We start from the raw sequence: 16455 nt of genomic DNA, 5'->3' as shown, positions 1-16455 counted from the left end.
AGGCGGGATGCTGGGGGTGGGGGGTGTGGATTTGTGGGGGGCCGTGGTAGGTCTGGGCTGGTCAGGGCAAAGCCAGCCTGACAGCAAGGCCAGACACTGGGGTGCTCCCCACATCCCATGGATTACCCCACACTGCCAGCACCTTGTGGTGATGCACCCTATGGGGCAGAGGGTGCTGAGGGCTCCCCAGCACGGGGGGGAGGGGAGGGGGAAGGGAGTGTCTCTTATTGCTAATGGCTCCACTGCGGTGACACCCACAGGCTGTGGCAAAAATGGAGGGGGGATTTGCCATGCAACATCCCCAAACCCAGTGTCCTCTGAGCCCTGGCAGCCTCAGCCCAAAGGCTGGGAGCAGAACTGTGGCTCCACTGCGGTGACACCCACAGGCTGTGGCAAAAATGGAGGGGGGATTTGCCATGCAACATCCCCAAACCCAGTGTCCTCTGAGCCCTGGCAGCCTCAGCCCAAAGGCTGGGAGCAGAACTGTCAGTGTGGCAGGGACCAACCAAACCAGGGCACACAGTCCCCTTCCCCCCAGCACCTTTTTGGTGGCAGGTGGTGGTTGTCCTTCTTGCAACAAGGGACCGAGGAAGTGCCACCACAGGTCAGGGTGTGGGCAGAGGCAGGGTGACACACACCCCCACCACCCTCCTGCCCCGATGGTTTCTGGAACAGGGCTGAGCCCTCTCCCCCTGTCCTGGGGCAGCCCTCAGGGTATATGACCAGGGCGAGGGGACAGTTTGGGGTGCGATTTCTCACAATGCTCAGCCAACTCTGGGGCAGCAGGTCCTGGGTGTGTTGGGGAATCCCATGCTAGCTCTCCCTAGGCAGGGCCGGCAGGGAGAAATGGGAGCTGCATCCCCAGGAAGTGCCCAGTGACCTCCTAGGGAGTGCCACTGCCTCCATCTGGCTTGGCCAGCCATCGGTTGACCAACCTACCTCCTGTGTTCTCATCACATCCTGCTGTCCTGCTCACAGCCTGCTGTGTCCTGCCTCATCCCACCACCCTGTTCCTATCTCACCATCCTGCCCCTGCTCCCCCATCCTGGCCCTGTCCCCCTGCCACCCACCCTCCCAAGGAAGGGTCAAACCAATGCTAGGGAGGCTGAGGACTAATGCAGAACCATGTGTGACTGCTGGGCGAAGCCAGGAGCTGGAGCCAGGAGGCAGTGAAACAAAGCCCTTTGCCTTCTCTGGTACCAGACAAAGGGATGAGGCCAATGGCAAAGACGACAAAATCGACCCCAAAGGAGTGAGGGTGGACGTGGAGGATGTCCGTGGGGTGGGTGGGTGCTGGCGGGATGCTGACGGATAGGAGATGGGTCTGGAGACGTCGGCGGCTGGCGTGGACCTCAGCACGATACCTCCATGGTGTGGTTGATCTGCCCCATGGCCTCGGTGCTCTCCGAGTGGGTGCAGGCACGTGGGCGGGTGCCATCCACCGAGCTGGCACTGGTGAGGGATGCCGTGCGGGAGCGTGCCAGGCGGGTCATGCTGGCAGATGGCACTGCAGGGGCAGAGAGAGACAGCCAGGGTGCTCAGCTCCCTCTGAAAGCCAGCAGGACCTGAGCTGACATTGCCTCACGCAAGCAAAGCCGCTGGTCCCGCTCCCTGATGCAAATGACCCCGGGCACAAGCTTGCAGCATGCAGTGCTGTGACAACATGAGCAGTTCCAGGCTGGCAGAGGACAGCGGGGCAGGGACGGGGCACCCTGTGGCAGGCACATCTCCTGGGGATGCAACCACTGGGCATGAGGCAGTGGGGACCCCTGGCCGCCACACTCTGGTGAAGGAGTGAGCAGGGATGGGAGCTCTCCTGGCTCCCCAGGATGTGCAGGGCAGGTGACCCCCTCCTCCAGCCAGGATGCCCAGTGGGCACAGGTCCTGGTCGGCTGGAGGAGGGCACAGTGGGCACACTGCTGAGATGGTGCCCGCATTGTAGGGGGAAGGGACTACTCCGAATGCCATTACTCAGCCCCCAGCCCTGGCTCAGGGTGCCATCTCAGGCAAAGCAGAGTGAGGCAGAGGGCACCTAGCTAGGAAGGGCCAGCCCTGCACCCAGGCTGCTCCCAAAGGTGCCCAGGCAGCTTGAGGGCACAGGCCAGGCAGGCACCATGCAGCAGCGGGCATGGGCTGAGCAGCACTGAGCGGTACCTGTGCCTCCACTCAGCCTCCGATCCTTCAGGTGGGTGACTGGCAGGAGTGGAGAAGGGCAGGGAGGGCAGAGAGAGAACGTCAGCCCTGCCAGCCAGCAGTGGGGCCAGGAGCCCCAGCCCAGCCCCATGTGTGCAGGCACACAGACCCACACGTCCGCACACAGACCTGCACACACACACACTGACACATATGCACGTGCACATGGACCCGCAAACACACACGCATGTATGTACGTGGACCTTCACACACATGCACACACACACACACACACGTGCTGATGGACATATACACACACATATGCCCACAGACTTGTGCACAGCAACCCTGTCTACACACACAGAGGCCTTGTACACATGCCTGTGTGCACACAGTGCCTGTGCAACCCATGCCCCTGCAAACCCACAGATAGACATCTGCAGGCGCAGCCCTCCATCAGGAGGGGCAGGCAGGGGGGCCAGGCTCAGCACACGCACACACAGGCACACATGCTTGTGCACGCACAGGCATGCGCCAGCCCCGTGCCCAGCCCTGGCACTCACTGTAGCCCATGCCTTGCAGGAAGTACTTGAAGGCTTCGGTCAGCTTGCCGGGCTGTGGGAAGAGAGCAGGCTGAGTTGAGGCAGCACCGGGGCCGAGACCCCTGTTCAGCCCCGAGCTGCCTCTGGCAACCCCTGCACAAGACTCCTGTGCCCACCTCAGCCCATCCCCTCCTAGCCAGGGGCAGCACCAGTGCATGTCTCAGGGCCCAGTATACCCAGTTAACTGGGGAAATTCCAGGGGCTTACCTGTGTGACCTGGGGCAGCCCACCACAGTCAGCCATCTGCAGAGAGAGGGTCCTGCTTAAGTCTGGGAGGGTGCCTTTGCCGCCCACCCCGTCCCCTGGTACACACTGGCAGGATGCCACTGTTGGGGCCACCCTGCTCCCCCCTCCTGTCCCCAGCCACATGGCCAAGACAGACATGGAATGGGGAGATGGGGACACCCTGCAGAACTGGGGCAGAGGGCAATGGGGCACTTCATGGGCAGCAGGGACTGCCTGGCCGCCCTCTGCCACCCACCTACCTTCAGGAAGGTGGTGTTGGTGGGATCCAGCTTGGAGTTACACTCCACCTGTGGGCAAGAGGGATGATATTAGCACCCTGGGGTGCCCTGAGCCTGGCAGAAGTTGCCCACGGGTACCACCACTGGCCCATGGCACCCCAGGTGGCACACCCCACCCCAGTCAGGTGGACACAGGGCGCTAGGCCAGCTCTAAGCCTGCAGAACCACCATCCCTTTGCCATGGGACAGGGGGGACCTTCCTCCTGCCAAGCAGTGTCTGAGCAAGGGTTAGGGGCTGGAAAGGGAGGGGAGGCTGGTGAGGCATCCTGTGTATCACACATGCGTGTACAAGCACACAAGTGTGCTCATGTGCATAGAGGTACACGTGCAGGAGGAGGGAAGAGTGCACATGCACTTACATATTATGTACAAACATGGCCACCTGCACAGTACCTGTGACCAATTGTAAAAGTGTGGACAACCACGAGGATGTGTGCAAGCACATGCATGTGCTAGCTGCCATTTGTGTGCACGTGGCCAAGCAGGGAGTGTGCCAACACGTCCAAGTGTGCATGTTGTGAGCACGTCTTGGCATACGAGGAAGGGGAGGTTCTCCAAGGTGTGGCAACCATACACAGACACATGTGCACATGTGTCCACATGAGCAGGGAGATTTGCACAAGAGCACAGTCCCGCACACAGGAGCTCACACATGTCTGAGCAGGCAGCGAACACGAGCGTGTCCATGCATGGGCACCACCTGTGTGCCACCCTGCAGGCACTACCCCATCACTCACCACCCCCTCTTCAGCAGGCGCGTTGTCTCCAACCACCAGCATCACAGGGCAGCTGGAAGCGAGAGGAGGAAGGGGCAGAGTCAGGGCTTGGCCTGGGTGGACTCCACTGCCCTGGATCCTCCCATGCCATGCTGGCACAACTCTTACCGCAGTGTCTTGGCATTGGGCACAGTCCCAGGCCGGTTGATGTCCAGGTCCCTGCGGCTGATGGAGGAGAAAGAGGGCCAGTGTGAGCCCATGGGCAGGTGCTGCCACTAATGTCATAGTGCAAGAGCAAGAGCTCTGGGAAGCAGCATCCAGCCCTGCTGTCCTGGCACCCTGTGGGTGGAGGACTTCATGGCCACCTCAGCCATGACCCGAGCAGAGCCCACGCCGTGGGATGTAGCACCCAGCAGAGTAGCAAGACTCCCAACCCCCTGCGTGCATGGGACAGCATCTCTGCCCCCTTCCCCAGGCCTGTGCCAGTACCCAGCACAGGAGGAGACCAGGGGATGTGCACCCGTGGCCACAGGCTCTGGAACATGGCAAGGCTCTGGTACAGGTGCCACCACTCCAGCATCCCCGGCCAGCTTTGCACCGCTGCCTGCCTGCGCCAGAGGGTGATGGCAGCACCCTACAGTGGTCAGGGTTCCCCTGGTGCCCTCAGGGCCACCCACCAGGACTGCAGCCCCTCACCCTGGCACAGACAGGGCCACTCGGGGTGCTCACCTGTTGTACATGTTGAGGAAGAGCTGGAGGTTGAACTGGTTCACCACACTGCCGATCTGCTGCCGGTAACTCTGCACCAGCTCCGTGTTGTTCACCAGCTCTTCCTGTGCCAGCAGGGGATGGAAATGAGAGCAGGCACTGTTGGGTGCCGCGCAGGACCCCCCATTCCCCATGCCTGCCCATGCCATGCCAGCCAGTGGGGCAGAGGGGGAGGATGCTGGGCAATGTGGCTGGGCACAGAGGTGCTGCAGGCAGCACACCCAGGCAGGATGCGAGCACGAGTCGCACTCATCAAGGCCAAGCCACCGGATCAGGCAGGAGGGATACAGGCAGGGCTTGACTAATCCCATCCCTGGGCATGAGACAGGTCCAGCGGCACTGCGGCACCCGGCAGGCAGGGCAGGGCACAGCCCAGGTGACCCGGCTGGCATGCTGGTCAGTGGGTCGGTGGCAGGGGCCGGCAGGATGCACAGCCCTTACCTGGCTGAACAGGTGGGACAGGACAGTGTCCGGCAGCGTGCTGGTGAGGCCAGAGAGCTGTGGAGGGAGCACAGGGAGTTACAGCACGGCCGTGGCTGGCTCCTGCCCCAGGGACCGACCGGCGCTGGGAGGGTGGGGTTGGGGCCTTGCCCACCTTGGCAGCTGCCCAGTCAATCCAGCCTTTGCCGTTGGGGTCGATATTCATGAGGACCAGTCCTTCAACCAGGTCGGGGAAGATGAGCTGCAGTGAGCAAGAGGGGTGATGCTCAGCAGGACGGGGAGATGCACCCAGGGCAGGCCCCCACCAGCACCGCTGCCCACTGCACAGGCACTGCACGGGGCTGATGTGGCCCTGTCCTGGGAGCGATGGGAGACCTGTGGCAAGACTGCAAGACCACTATGGCCAAGACACTGCTGTCCTGGCCCTCCTGACCCCCAGGAGCCTGCCCGAGGGTGTGAGCTCCTGCTCTTCCCTTTGCCCCAGGCTGACAGCAGGTAGGGGAAACTCAGGACCAGCCCAGCCCAGCCGCAGGCTCACCGCAAACTTGGCCAGCACGTAGGCTCCTGCCCCAACACCGATCCCAATCACGTACTTGAACCTGGAAAGCAAAGGTGCATATGGGGGTACAGTGGGCTCCAGCACAGATTCCCTGGGGCCCACCTCCACCTCCAGCATGGGGCACAAGAAGACATGCAGGGTGCCAGCTTACAGGCACAACTCCCCCAGCCCCAAACCCTTGCCTCCTGCCCAGCTCCCTGCCCAGCACCTTCAGCCAGCAGCTGTGGAGGAGAGGCTGACTCACCCAAAATGCTGCACCACGCTGGGTAACATGGCAGCCAGCTGGTCCATGGATGGGTACTGGTACCTGCGGCACAGGGAGACCCAGGACAGTGGTTATGGGGCCCACACAGAGTGGGAAGGTTGGGACAGGGCAGCTGGGCTGTCTGAAGTGTGCAGAGAAATGCCACCTACCCACAAACCACCCCATTGCCCACCCTGGGCTAGTCGGCTGCCACGGGCTTTGAGATGGTTCAGAGAGACGACAGGCAGGGCACAACTGCCTGGACAGTGACAACCCAGCAGGCAGGGAAGTGACATCCTGGCAGGTGTAGCAAGTCCCCAAAGCTGGCACCTACCCCTGAGGGAACTGCGAGGCTCCTGCCTGTTGGCCCGGCGCATCCACGTGGCACACCACAAAGTGCTTCGTGATCTCCTGCATGTCCTCGTAGTTGAAGAAGGTGTTGAAGCAAAGCTTGTCTGTCAAGGGGCAGACAGGGATCAGAGACCAAACACCCCAGCACGGGGGCCTGGTGGGCCAGGGGAGCATGGAGAGAGGTCACCTGCCCTCCCACTGCCCCTCAACCAGGAGGTGACACGCCACCAAAACCCTTCCACCCCCTTCCCTCCAGGCTCCTCATCCCCACAGCAGAGACCACAGCCACTGTTAGCAAGGGCTGCATCCCTCATGGTGTTGGGAGGCATGAGGATGGACAGATACAGTCAGGAGGATGAGGGGTTTGGGATGAGCCTTGTCTCCTTGGAGAGATGGGACTGGGGGATGCAAAGCCCGGAGCTGCAGGACCACCCAGCAGGCAGCAGGATTAGCAGCCTGGGGTATTATCGGCCCTGTCCAAGATTCCCAGAAAGGGCTCAAGCAAACACGAGATTTGAGAAACAGCTGCAAATCTCCCTGCTTGGAAATAAAGAAACTGCCCCAGTGCTGCTGTGGACAGGCCACCACCACTGCAGTGGGATACAGCCATTGCCAGGGCTTGGAGGGGTCTTGCCCCATGGCATTGGTGCCGGGACATCTCTCCCAAAACATGGGGGCGAGGCAGGTTGTAAGGTCCATCGCAAACAACATGATGCATCCCTGGACACAAGAGTGCTGCTGTGATGGTGAGTCAGCTCACGTAGCATGTTGGTGACTCAGCCTCAGCTGCCAGCGGAGGGGGAGATGCTTCTCCCCGCTTACAGGGCACCGGGCATACCAGCTCAGCAAGTGGGCACAGCCCAGGACAGGGCTCTGGGGTGCAGGCCCAAGGCTGCAGGCTAACAGGGCACAGCATCCCCACATCCAGAGCCCCGGCTCAGAGTCCCTCCTTCCGTGCTATTCCCCGCCTCCTCCAGCCCTGACTACACCCCGCTGCCAGCCAAGTCCGTGCTCTGAATACCAACAGGCAGCGGGGACCAACCCAGCATCCCCAGCATCCCGACCCTGCCTGGCGTGGGCAGGTGGACAGCCAGCACTGGGGTGTCCAAGCACTCCTGGCTGTGCCTGGCCTGGGCTTTAGGTTCGGCTGGCATGTAGTGATAGGATGAGGGGGAATGGCTTTAAACTGGAAGAGGGCCGGTTTAGCTTAAACATTAGGAAGAAATTTTTCACTCTGAGGGTTGTAAGGCACTGGAACAAGTTGCCCAGAGAAGTTGTTGAGGCCCCATCCCTGGAGGTGTTTAAGGCCAGGCTGGACGTGGCCTTGGGCAACCTGGTCTATGGCAGGGGGGGTGGGACTCGATGATCTTCTAGGTCGCTTCCAACTTAAACCATTCTATGATTCTATGATCCAAACCCTTCTGGTGCTTTCAGATGTTTGGGGAGATCCAGTGAAGCCTAGGGACCCGCCATGGGAGGAGGCAAAGGAGCTGAGCCAGGGCCTTTGGCTAACATCCCGGCACTGCATACAGTCCCAAGCTCACTCCTGCCCTGCCCCTGTGCCCCATGGCCCAGGGACCAGCACTCACGGTTGAGGCCCACATCATGGTATGTCAGGATGGCCGGGCGATTCCCCTTTGGCGAGCCCCGGATGACCACGTGCAGCAGCCCGTAGGGGGTCTCAATGTCATGTTCCTGGGGGAAAGGGAGAGATCAGGTGACGCCTGCCTGCCCCAAGATATCCTCTCCTGTCCTGCCATCCCACCATTCACCGCTGCTTCCCCCGGAGGGCTGGGTCCCATAGGAGCACCAGGGAAAGAAGAGCACCCATCCTGGGAAAACCTCCAGCATTGGGCATCTTGGCCATGGCAGAAGGCGGGGCAAATCACACACAAATGCTCCCAGCCTCCACGGGAAGGGAAGGGAAGGGAAGGGAAGGGGAAGGACAAGGTGGGACAGGAGGTCTTTGAGGGCCCAAGCTTTGGCAACAGGGTGGGAGGATCACAACATGGCCCAGTTGACCTGGATTCACTGTGCCTGGGACAAACAGGCAGAGGTCAGACCCCGGACATCGCCCCAAGAAACACTGCAGCCTGGTTCCAAAATGACAGCTAAAATAACTTTAAAATCTCTTGGTCTGAAATGGCTCTGCCCCCACACAGAGACCAGGACTGCCCCATGCCTCAGTTTCCCTGGCTGGGAGGGCTCCAGCCTTGCCTTCATGGCCATGGGCCCCAGCCAGCAAGGGAAACTGAGGCTGTGAAGCCAGGTGCTGGCCAAGGCATCATCTAGGGACAAGGGACCAGGGTTCCCCCCCAGATGCCCATGCCTGCCAGCCAGCCCACTGGCAATGACCTCGAAGCTGGGATCAGGTGGGTGCAGGAGCATCACGCGACGAGCAGGGCTGGGCAGGGGATGCTGGCAGGGTGCCCAATTGGCATGGTCCTTGCCATAGGTACTAGCGCCCCCATGGATGGCCTGGCAGTAGGGGAGGGGGTACGTGGGTGCTCCCGTGGGTTACACACCACCAAGGACTCTGAAGGACATATGGGCCTCAGGTAGGAGGAACTGTCTGAGGACAGGGTCTCCTCACTGCAGTGCCTCCTCACCGAGATTCGCTGTCCCTGGGGGGATGCAATGCCCAAGGGCAGCTCACAGGCTCTGTGGAGACAACACTCGGCTCCCCAAGGGCACCTCGGCTCTAGCCCTCATCCACAGCTGTCCCTCCAGTCCCCGGGGCTGTATCAGGCAGCTGGCAATAAGTAGGGACATCCCCTCACAACAAACGATGGGGAACCTGAGGCAGAGGAAGGGCCTGGCCCAAGGTCACTGAGCAGGAGGCATCCATGTGGTCTGATCCTGGGAACAGGGCTGCCTCCTTGCCATGCCCATGCCCACGGTCCTCATCACAGCCCCAACAGCTCAGCCTGCAATCCCACCCCAAAAATCACATGCCCAAGGTGGCAGCTCCTTCCCCAGCACTGCTCCCCCGCCTCTGCCAAGCCAGGCGCACCCTTGCCCGTGGTGCAGCCCCTGCAGCATCGCTGGGTATCGCAGCCCTGCCCTTTGCTGCAGGGATGCTCGCTCTGGGGGAGAGGCTAGGGATGCAGAGGATGCAGGCAGCAGGGAGGCGGGGGGGCACTGACAACCCATGGCCCCAGCAAGGAAGGGTGCAGGGGTTGCAACACCTATAGGTGCCTGAGAGAGCCCAGCCCTGCCCAGGTTACCTGCTAACCGCTGCAGTGCTCCCGCCTTGCTTACCTCCCCCACCCTCCACACCAGCCTGTTGCCATCGGGTGTTGCCATCCACTGCAGAGGCCAGAAAGCATCCAAGAGATTGCTTCAAAACAGCAAGAGACCCTCTCCCTCTGCAACTCTGGGGGTGGGGAAGGGGCAGTGTTCCCCCCCTCCTCCCCGCCAGGTCCTCATCACAGCCCCAACAGCTCAGCCTGCAATCCCACCCCAAAAATCACATGCCCAAGGTGGCAGCTCCTTCCCCAGCACTGCTCCCCCGCCTCTGCCAAGCCAGGCGCACCCTTGCCCGTGGTGCAGCCCCTGCAGCATCGCTGGGTATCGCAGCCCTGCCCTTTGCTGCAGGGATGCTCGCTCTGGGGGAGAGGCTAGGGATGCAGAGGATGCAGGCAGCAGGGAGGCGGGGGGGCACTGACAACCCATGGCCCCAGCAAGGAAGGGTGCAGGGGTTGCAACACCTATAGGTGCCTGAGAGAGCCCAGCCCTGCCCAGGTTACCTGCTTACCGCTGCAGTGCTCCCGCCTTGCTTACCTCCCCCACCCTCCACACCAGCCTGTTGCCATCGGGTGTTGCCATCCACTGCAGAGGCCAGAAAGCATCCAAGAGATTGCTTCAAAACAGCAAGAGACCCTCTCCCTCTGCAACTCTGGGGGTGGGGAAGGGGCAGTGTTCCCCCCCTCCTCCCCGCCATCAGCAGTCAGCCCCAGCCGCTGCAGCTGCGCTTACTCACCCTCAGCCTCAGCGCAGCATCTCTGCTGTGCTCAGGGACGACATGCTCAAGGACAACGCGTCCCCAAAACATGCGGCAAGTCAGAGATGCGGCAGCGGGGCTGGGGGAAGGAAGAGCTCCCCAGCAGCAGGTCCACCCCACACCAACACCTGCCTGACCCACACCAAGCCCTCCTGGGTGCAAAGGTCCAGCCCGGGTGAGCAGGGGCAGTACTGAGGCAAAACTCCCTGGGAAAGGAGGGCAGCAAGCACCGGAACGGTGGTACCTACCCCATCCCAGCACTCAGGCATGGTGAGGAACTGGGTGGACGAAGATGCGTGGGCAGGGTGGGCCGAGCACGGGGTCCTGGCGTGGGGCACAGTGGCGCAGCAGTGAAGCAGAGCTCTGCGCTGGCTCAGCCCCTTGCCTCGCTTTATAGCGGAGCCCCAGCCCTGCGCTAAGCCCTCCCTCTCCCTTCCCCCTCGACGCGACACGCAGCCCGGCAGGTTTGGCCTCCATTGCGGGCAAGCACTGCGATGGAGCCAGCACTCAGCCATTGGCTGCCGTGGGAATTATTCATGCTCCAATTGGCCCCAAATACCCTTGTTTATGAAGAAAAAAAGCCTGGCACAGTGCGGTACCTGCTCCATCTTCCCTCTTTCAGCAGACCGAGACAGGCAGGGCTGCCTGGACAGGGTTGCACTTGCAACACACACAGAGCATCATCACGGCAGAGACCCGCACCGCTTGCCTGCACCCGTCACGCACACGCACATGGCTCCAGCCCCACGCAAACACACAGAATCATGCTGGAGCCTGCAGCCACCCAGACCAAAGCCCTGCAGCAACACACACGCACCAGGAAGCACACACGCACCCATGACCAGACACGGGCACGTGCTAAACACACAGGAGAAGGACGCAGCAGCCGTGCTCTGCACATGCACATGACCATGCACATACATGCACAGCAACAGTACCGACACAGACACACAGGAGCAAGGCAAAACAGTGTCCCCTCACACGTCTGTCCGTGCAGACTTTGGAAAAATAAATACAATGACCCACGCTGAAGCACATGCACACCCTCCCACCACCCCCCCAAAATGTTTGCGGGTACTGTCACAGGGCTGGCCCCTGTGTGTCTGTGTCAGTACATGTTCCTGTACATGTATGGGCACGGTCACGTGCATGTAAGGAGCACGCCTGCTGTGTCCTTCTTTTGTGTGTTTAGCATGTATGCCATCACCATCGCTTATGCGCATGGATGCACCAATGACCTGCACACAGGCAGAACCTTGTGCACATGTGCACGGACAGTCACATGCTTGTGCACACATGAACACTGCCCAGACACCTGTGGTACCTTACCCAGTAGCACAGTCATCCTGCCTGCTGCAGGATGCTGGCATGCCAGGGATGTGCCCTGACCCGCATGTTGCCAGCGGCAAGTAAATCAGGCAGGAGGAAAGACAACCCAGCAATGCCATGGGGTCGGATCCCGTCCCTGAGCTGATGCATGCTGTGTGTGCACACGCATGTGTATTCCCGTGTGCACATGTGTGCAGGCAGATGGTTTCTGCCTTGATTCCAATGAGGCTTTGTGAGAGGGTGAGTCTGCCTACAGCTCACACCCACGGATGGCCCCAAACCCCCCCGGTAGGCTCTGGGTACCATCCCCCAGCACCCTGCCTGCCCCTGCCCAGCCCAGCACCATTGCCTGGCTCGGCACAACCACGACCCGAGCTGCTCCAGCAAAAAGCTGGGCAATCATGGACGGAAAAAGAATCCGGCAGTCCTGCTCAAAGGGGCTGGAGAGCCACATGTCAGTGCTGGACCAGGGCAGTATCCAGCAGGATCCAGCCTGCCTCGCACAGGGATGCTCCATGCCAGCTGGAGCTGCATCATCCCCACCCTGGCACCTCGCCACGGTTCGCCTCTGCCATGCCCTGACACACACCTCAGCCATGGGCAGAGGGGCTCCGGCTGCCATCATCAACACACACACCTCAGCGTCACCCAGCAGGCTTGTTCCTGTGGAGTCTTTGATGTCTAATAACAGGGCTGAGCTGCTTTTCCCTGGGGAGAGCCCTTTCCCTGAGCTGGACAAACAACCACCCAGAGCTGGTGGGGAGCTACTGAAAGCAGTGTCCTGCTGGGGCTGGGCGGCCAGGGGGTCTCCTGGGAGAAAGGATGGACAGACAGGCAGCGAGAGGATGGCATCCACCTTGCCTCCACCAAAGAGGCTCTCCTCTGCACCGCTTTGTCCTGCAGGGAGCTCAGCCCCAAGCCTGAAGAAATACATCTCTGGTAATGAAGGATGGCATATGAGGGGAAGCCCAGCTTCCAGGTGGTTTCTGGCCCAGGTACAAAGCCGTTCACAGCTCTGGGTGCCATTTTTGCTTTCCTCAGCCCTGCTACATGTGGCGCCAAAGAGCATGAACAGCCACAGCCTCCATGAAAAAGTGTGATGCAAAGGGGCATGAGCAGACAAAAAAGGAGACAGAAGGTGGCAAAATAGAAGGGAGAAGGGGTGGAAAAGCTGAGGAGAAGTAAAGGCATGAATGGAAAAGGGGGGCAGGGAGATAGGAGGGCTGAGCAAGGCTGACTCCGCTTGAATGGCATCAAATGGCATCGCTACCCCATTGGCTACTAGCCCATCTGCCTGGCAGGTGGCCCAGACCTCCAGCAGAGCCAGGGTGCCCAGGTTCTGCCCTCTGCCCCCAGCACTCCTGCACCCTGGCTTATGCCAGCAGCCCCAAGGGTTCCCCGTGGGTTCCTTGCTGCCCCTCCCCGCTGCCCCGGCCAACATCTTGGCAAGGGAACAGTGACTGGCTCTGGGGAGGACCAGAGGGACAGTGAAGAACTAAGCTGGGGGCTGGATTGAATTACCCCAAGGAGGTGAGCCTAGAAAATGGGGTAAGAGCTCCCAGAGGAAAGGCAGGCAGTCCTCAGCCTTTGCTGTGAACCAACCTGCAAAGTGCCGGGGTGGGGGAAAGAAGGGGGTTGCCCTGGCACAGCCTGGGAAGTTGATCCCATCCCCACCCTGAGGTTCTTGGAGGGGAACCAAGAGGGCGCAGGGCCTGGCTGGTTTGGGAAAAGCCACGTTGATCCTTGCCCAGTTCATTTTAGGTACCGAGGGCATGCGGGCACATGGCTGTGGCATTTGCCATCCGGACCCACGCCACCTGCTGCCCAGCAGGGACAAAATTCAGCATCACCCTGAAATATTGATATGCAAAGATTGTCGTGGAAGAGTCATTGCTCTTTAACATCCCCTGCATGCCAACCAAGCCCTGCGCCCCAGCACAGCTGAGTGAGAGCCCTACCAGGATCTCCAGGCAGCCGGCACTGCTGCCTCCCTCTCCCTCCTTGGCCTCACTTCGGTGACACCAGGAGGTTTGGGTTCCCCTCCAGTGGTCAACAGGGACCCTGAGCAAGCCGAGCAAGGAGCAGCCCAGACATGCACACCCTGCAGCTCACGGACCCAGCATCTTGCCAGCTTTGGAGCTGCCAGGAAGGGTGGCATTTCTTTCCCTCCACTGCCATTTTTGAATAATTTTGTGGCCTCCAAGAGGCCTGTCAGAAATCTCCTACCCTGCGAATCACAGCAGCCACCGCCCATCATCCTGGCGAACGTCCTTGCTGCCTGCCTGGCTGCACCCTGCCACCCACATGGGTGATGGAGATGGAGCAGGCCAGCCCCAAAAGCCTGGGCACCACTTTGGGTCTGCCCAAACGGGAACCCGGGCTCCCCTTCCCCTCTCTCAGGATGAATGAAATCCAGATTTGTTTTATCCTTGGAGGTGCTGTTGTTTCAGTGCTGGATCTGGCAGGGCTCAGCCACCACCACCCGAGCCCACCCTCCTGGTGGTCTCAGCCACTGGCAAAGCAGCAATATACAACCTGAAGTCGGTCACTGGTGTCCCCTGGGAGGTGGGATGCTTTGAGAGAGGGACAGGCAGCCAGCTGGGGTCTGGCACCCCCACGACCCTCCCTGCTCATCTACGGGGGATGGGCAGAGCCCAGTCTCTGCGGGGCAAGCCTGGTGCGGGATGAGCTTGGGCGGAGGTGTGAGAGTGACGAAGATCAACACGTAGAGCCCCTGTGAGCCCCAAAGCCATGTCACAGGGCTCCTGTAGAGAGGAAATAGGGAGGTACGAGGCAGGCAGGTGCCAGTCAGGGAAGCAGAGGAGCCCTGCTCTCCGAGAGAGGCGGGTGGTATGGGGGGGCAATGCCCCAGACCTCCAAAAAAGAAAGAGGCTTTCAAACATCCTTATGTAAGTGGGGAGCTGGCATCGCCTGGGAAACCATTGCCATGGCAATGGCAGAGGGGCTGGAAAAGCAGGTCAGCCCTCCTGAGAAGAAATTGCCTGTTCTAAAGAGGTTTTGTCCCCGGCCTGTCGCCAAGTGCCCACCAGCCACATCCGAGCACCAGCACAGAGCATGCCTGGCAGCGTGTCCCCGCCTGTTCCTTCCTGCCAGGTACCACAATGGCCATGCAGCCCCATTGCACAGACACCAACCAGACACTGCAACCCCATGGAAGCCAGGGGGACGGCAACACCCTTGGGTCCACTCAGCACCCCTCAGCCTTCCCCAGCCTCAGGCTGCTGTCCCAGGCAGGACCCAGGGGTTGGGTGCACCCACTGTGGCCGAACCTACCTTCCAGTCTGTGTCCACAGTGGAGAGGAAGACATCCGAGTTCTCCTGGGGAGAGAAGGAGCTGCTAGGGACAGAGACATTCCCCCACTGATCCTCATTCTCGCAGCGCCCTCCTCCCACCCAACACAGGAAGCCCCTGGACACCACAAGCACCCACTCCCCGGGGCATACACCATCACACCAAACCAGAACCCATGCTCACCCATGCATGCGCATCAATACCAGCACATCTGCACACACAGATGCACGGAATACCAATACATGTGCACAAACGTGTACCCAATGCCAGCACATCATCCCCCAAGCTCCCACTTAAGTCCATGCATCCCAGCACCCAAGTGCAGAAGCCAGAGCCAGTGTGGTCACCAGACTCACCAGCTCAGCATCCTGGCCCCGCAGCAGCGGCTTCTCCTCGGTGAAGCGCAGCTCATGCAGCCCTGCCATGGTCATCTCCTGCAGCAGCAGCCCTGCCCAGTGCGAGGAAGATGTCAGAACCCATGGGGACCTGCCTTGGTCCCCTTTGCCCCAGCCCCCTGGAACATCCTGGGTCTGCCCATGGGGACAGGACCCAAAGCAGCTTCACTCCACCCATCTACCACTGGGGCTTGGTGCTTCGGCTTGTCCGGGGGTTGCAGCAAGCCCCTCCACTGGGAGCTGGAAGCAGGCGCAGGGCAGGCAGTGCCTGGAGGAGCTCAGCTCCCAGCTCCCACCCACATCCAGTTCTGCCAGTTAAGGACAGACCTGTCTTCGGCAAACTGAGAGACCAACCTGGTCTGTCCATGCTGGTCACCAGTGAAGCACTAAACTAAGAATATCCCAATTCCCAACCTAGCTTCCAGCTTTGGTCAGTGCGAGAAAATCCAACGTTTTGGCTGGTTTTAGGCTGCAGACAGAGGAACAAAGGGACCAAGGGACAGAGGAAACGAGGGACAGAGAGAAATGTTCCTGCACAGCCAGAACGAGGGGTGATGTTTCTCAGCCATGCTGGGAGGCAGAGGGATGCTCTGAGCTGCAGTGGAGCAGAGACACAGGCTGAAGTTTGTATTGTAATGATGGGAGAAAACCAAATGTGAAGCCTTTACTCCTGAAGTCTTCTCCTTGCCTGCCAAGCAGGTGCTGGCCAGCCAGCAGCTTAGCCCCAGGGCTGGCAGGGCCAGACATCACCCTCAAGCCACCACTCAGCAGAGGTGTTAGACTGGATGCTGCTGGCCAGGGCACCAGAACTTGGTACCCCCGCCCCCCTCCTCCTCCAACACCAGCACCTCCAAAAACCCCCAGGCGCAAGCCCAGCTTCAAAGGCAGAGGGGAGCAAGGGGATGCCTGTACACTCAGCAGCTGGCTGCACATAGAAGGTGACAGATGTGGGGGATACGGGGGACAATGCAGGCTCCTCTGCGTATAGATGGGGCGGGTAACTGGCAGGTCCAAAGGGGATGATCTGCACTCAGGCAGCATCTGGACCTCAGGCGTTTGCATTTGCAGCCTCCGTTT

General features: G+C 60.6%; 1 protein-coding gene across 3 annotated transcripts; it reads right to left on the bottom strand.

The window, feature by feature from the left end:
- Positions 1-1251: 1251 nt before the first annotated feature.
- On the bottom strand, positions 1252-15469 carry NDRG4 (NDRG family member 4). 3 transcript variants are annotated; one of them, XM_009894474.1, is made up of 15 exons: positions 15340-15469; positions 14965-15009; positions 7928-8033; positions 6322-6442; positions 5988-6050; positions 5723-5783; positions 5339-5425; positions 5185-5241; positions 4705-4808; positions 4144-4200; positions 3997-4048; positions 3221-3268; positions 2943-2978; positions 2697-2748; positions 1252-1507 (listed from the first exon to the last, which is right to left on the bottom strand). In XM_009894474.1, the coding sequence occupies exons 1-15, from the start codon at positions 15412-15414 to the stop codon at positions 1353-1355; spliced, it is 1119 nt and encodes a 372-aa protein (XP_009892776.1). In that variant the 5' UTR covers positions 15415-15469; the 3' UTR covers positions 1252-1352. The 3 variants fall into 3 exon arrangements, with proteins under 3 accessions (XP_009892776.1, XP_009892778.1, XP_009892777.1); XM_009894475.1 differs by lacking the exons at positions 14965-15009; positions 15340-15469 and adding exons at positions 2155-2193; positions 10590-10681 and having other exon boundaries at positions 1353-1507; XM_009894476.1 differs by lacking the exons at positions 14965-15009; positions 15340-15469 and adding an exon at positions 10590-10681.
- Positions 15470-16455: the final 986 nt, after the last annotated feature.

The sequence above is a fragment of the Charadrius vociferus genome, unplaced genomic scaffold, assembly GCF_000708025.1.
Source record: "Charadrius vociferus isolate BGI_N301 unplaced genomic scaffold, ASM70802v2 scaffold621, whole genome shotgun sequence".
In the NCBI taxonomy this organism is placed as follows: Eukaryota; Metazoa; Chordata; class Aves; order Charadriiformes; family Charadriidae; genus Charadrius; species Charadrius vociferus.
The sequence above is the reverse complement of the archived record's forward strand: the minus strand, read 5'-3'. Positions and strand labels throughout refer to the sequence as shown.

Bases quoted from the DNA above. Each gene is read 5' to 3' on its own strand.
- NDRG4 (XM_009894474.1), bottom strand. From the start codon at position 15,414: ATGACCATGGCAGGGCTGCATGAGCTGCGCTTCACCGAGGAGAAGCCG. The intron at 3,269-3,996 runs GTGAGTGATGGG...TCTTGCCCACAG, and splicing joins CGCCTGCTGAAGAGGGGGTG to GTGGAGTGTAACTCCAAGCT. The intron at 2,749-2,942 runs GTAAGCCCCTGG...CTCTTCCCACAG, and splicing joins GGCTGCCCCAGGTCACACAG to CCCGGCAAGCTGACCGAAGC.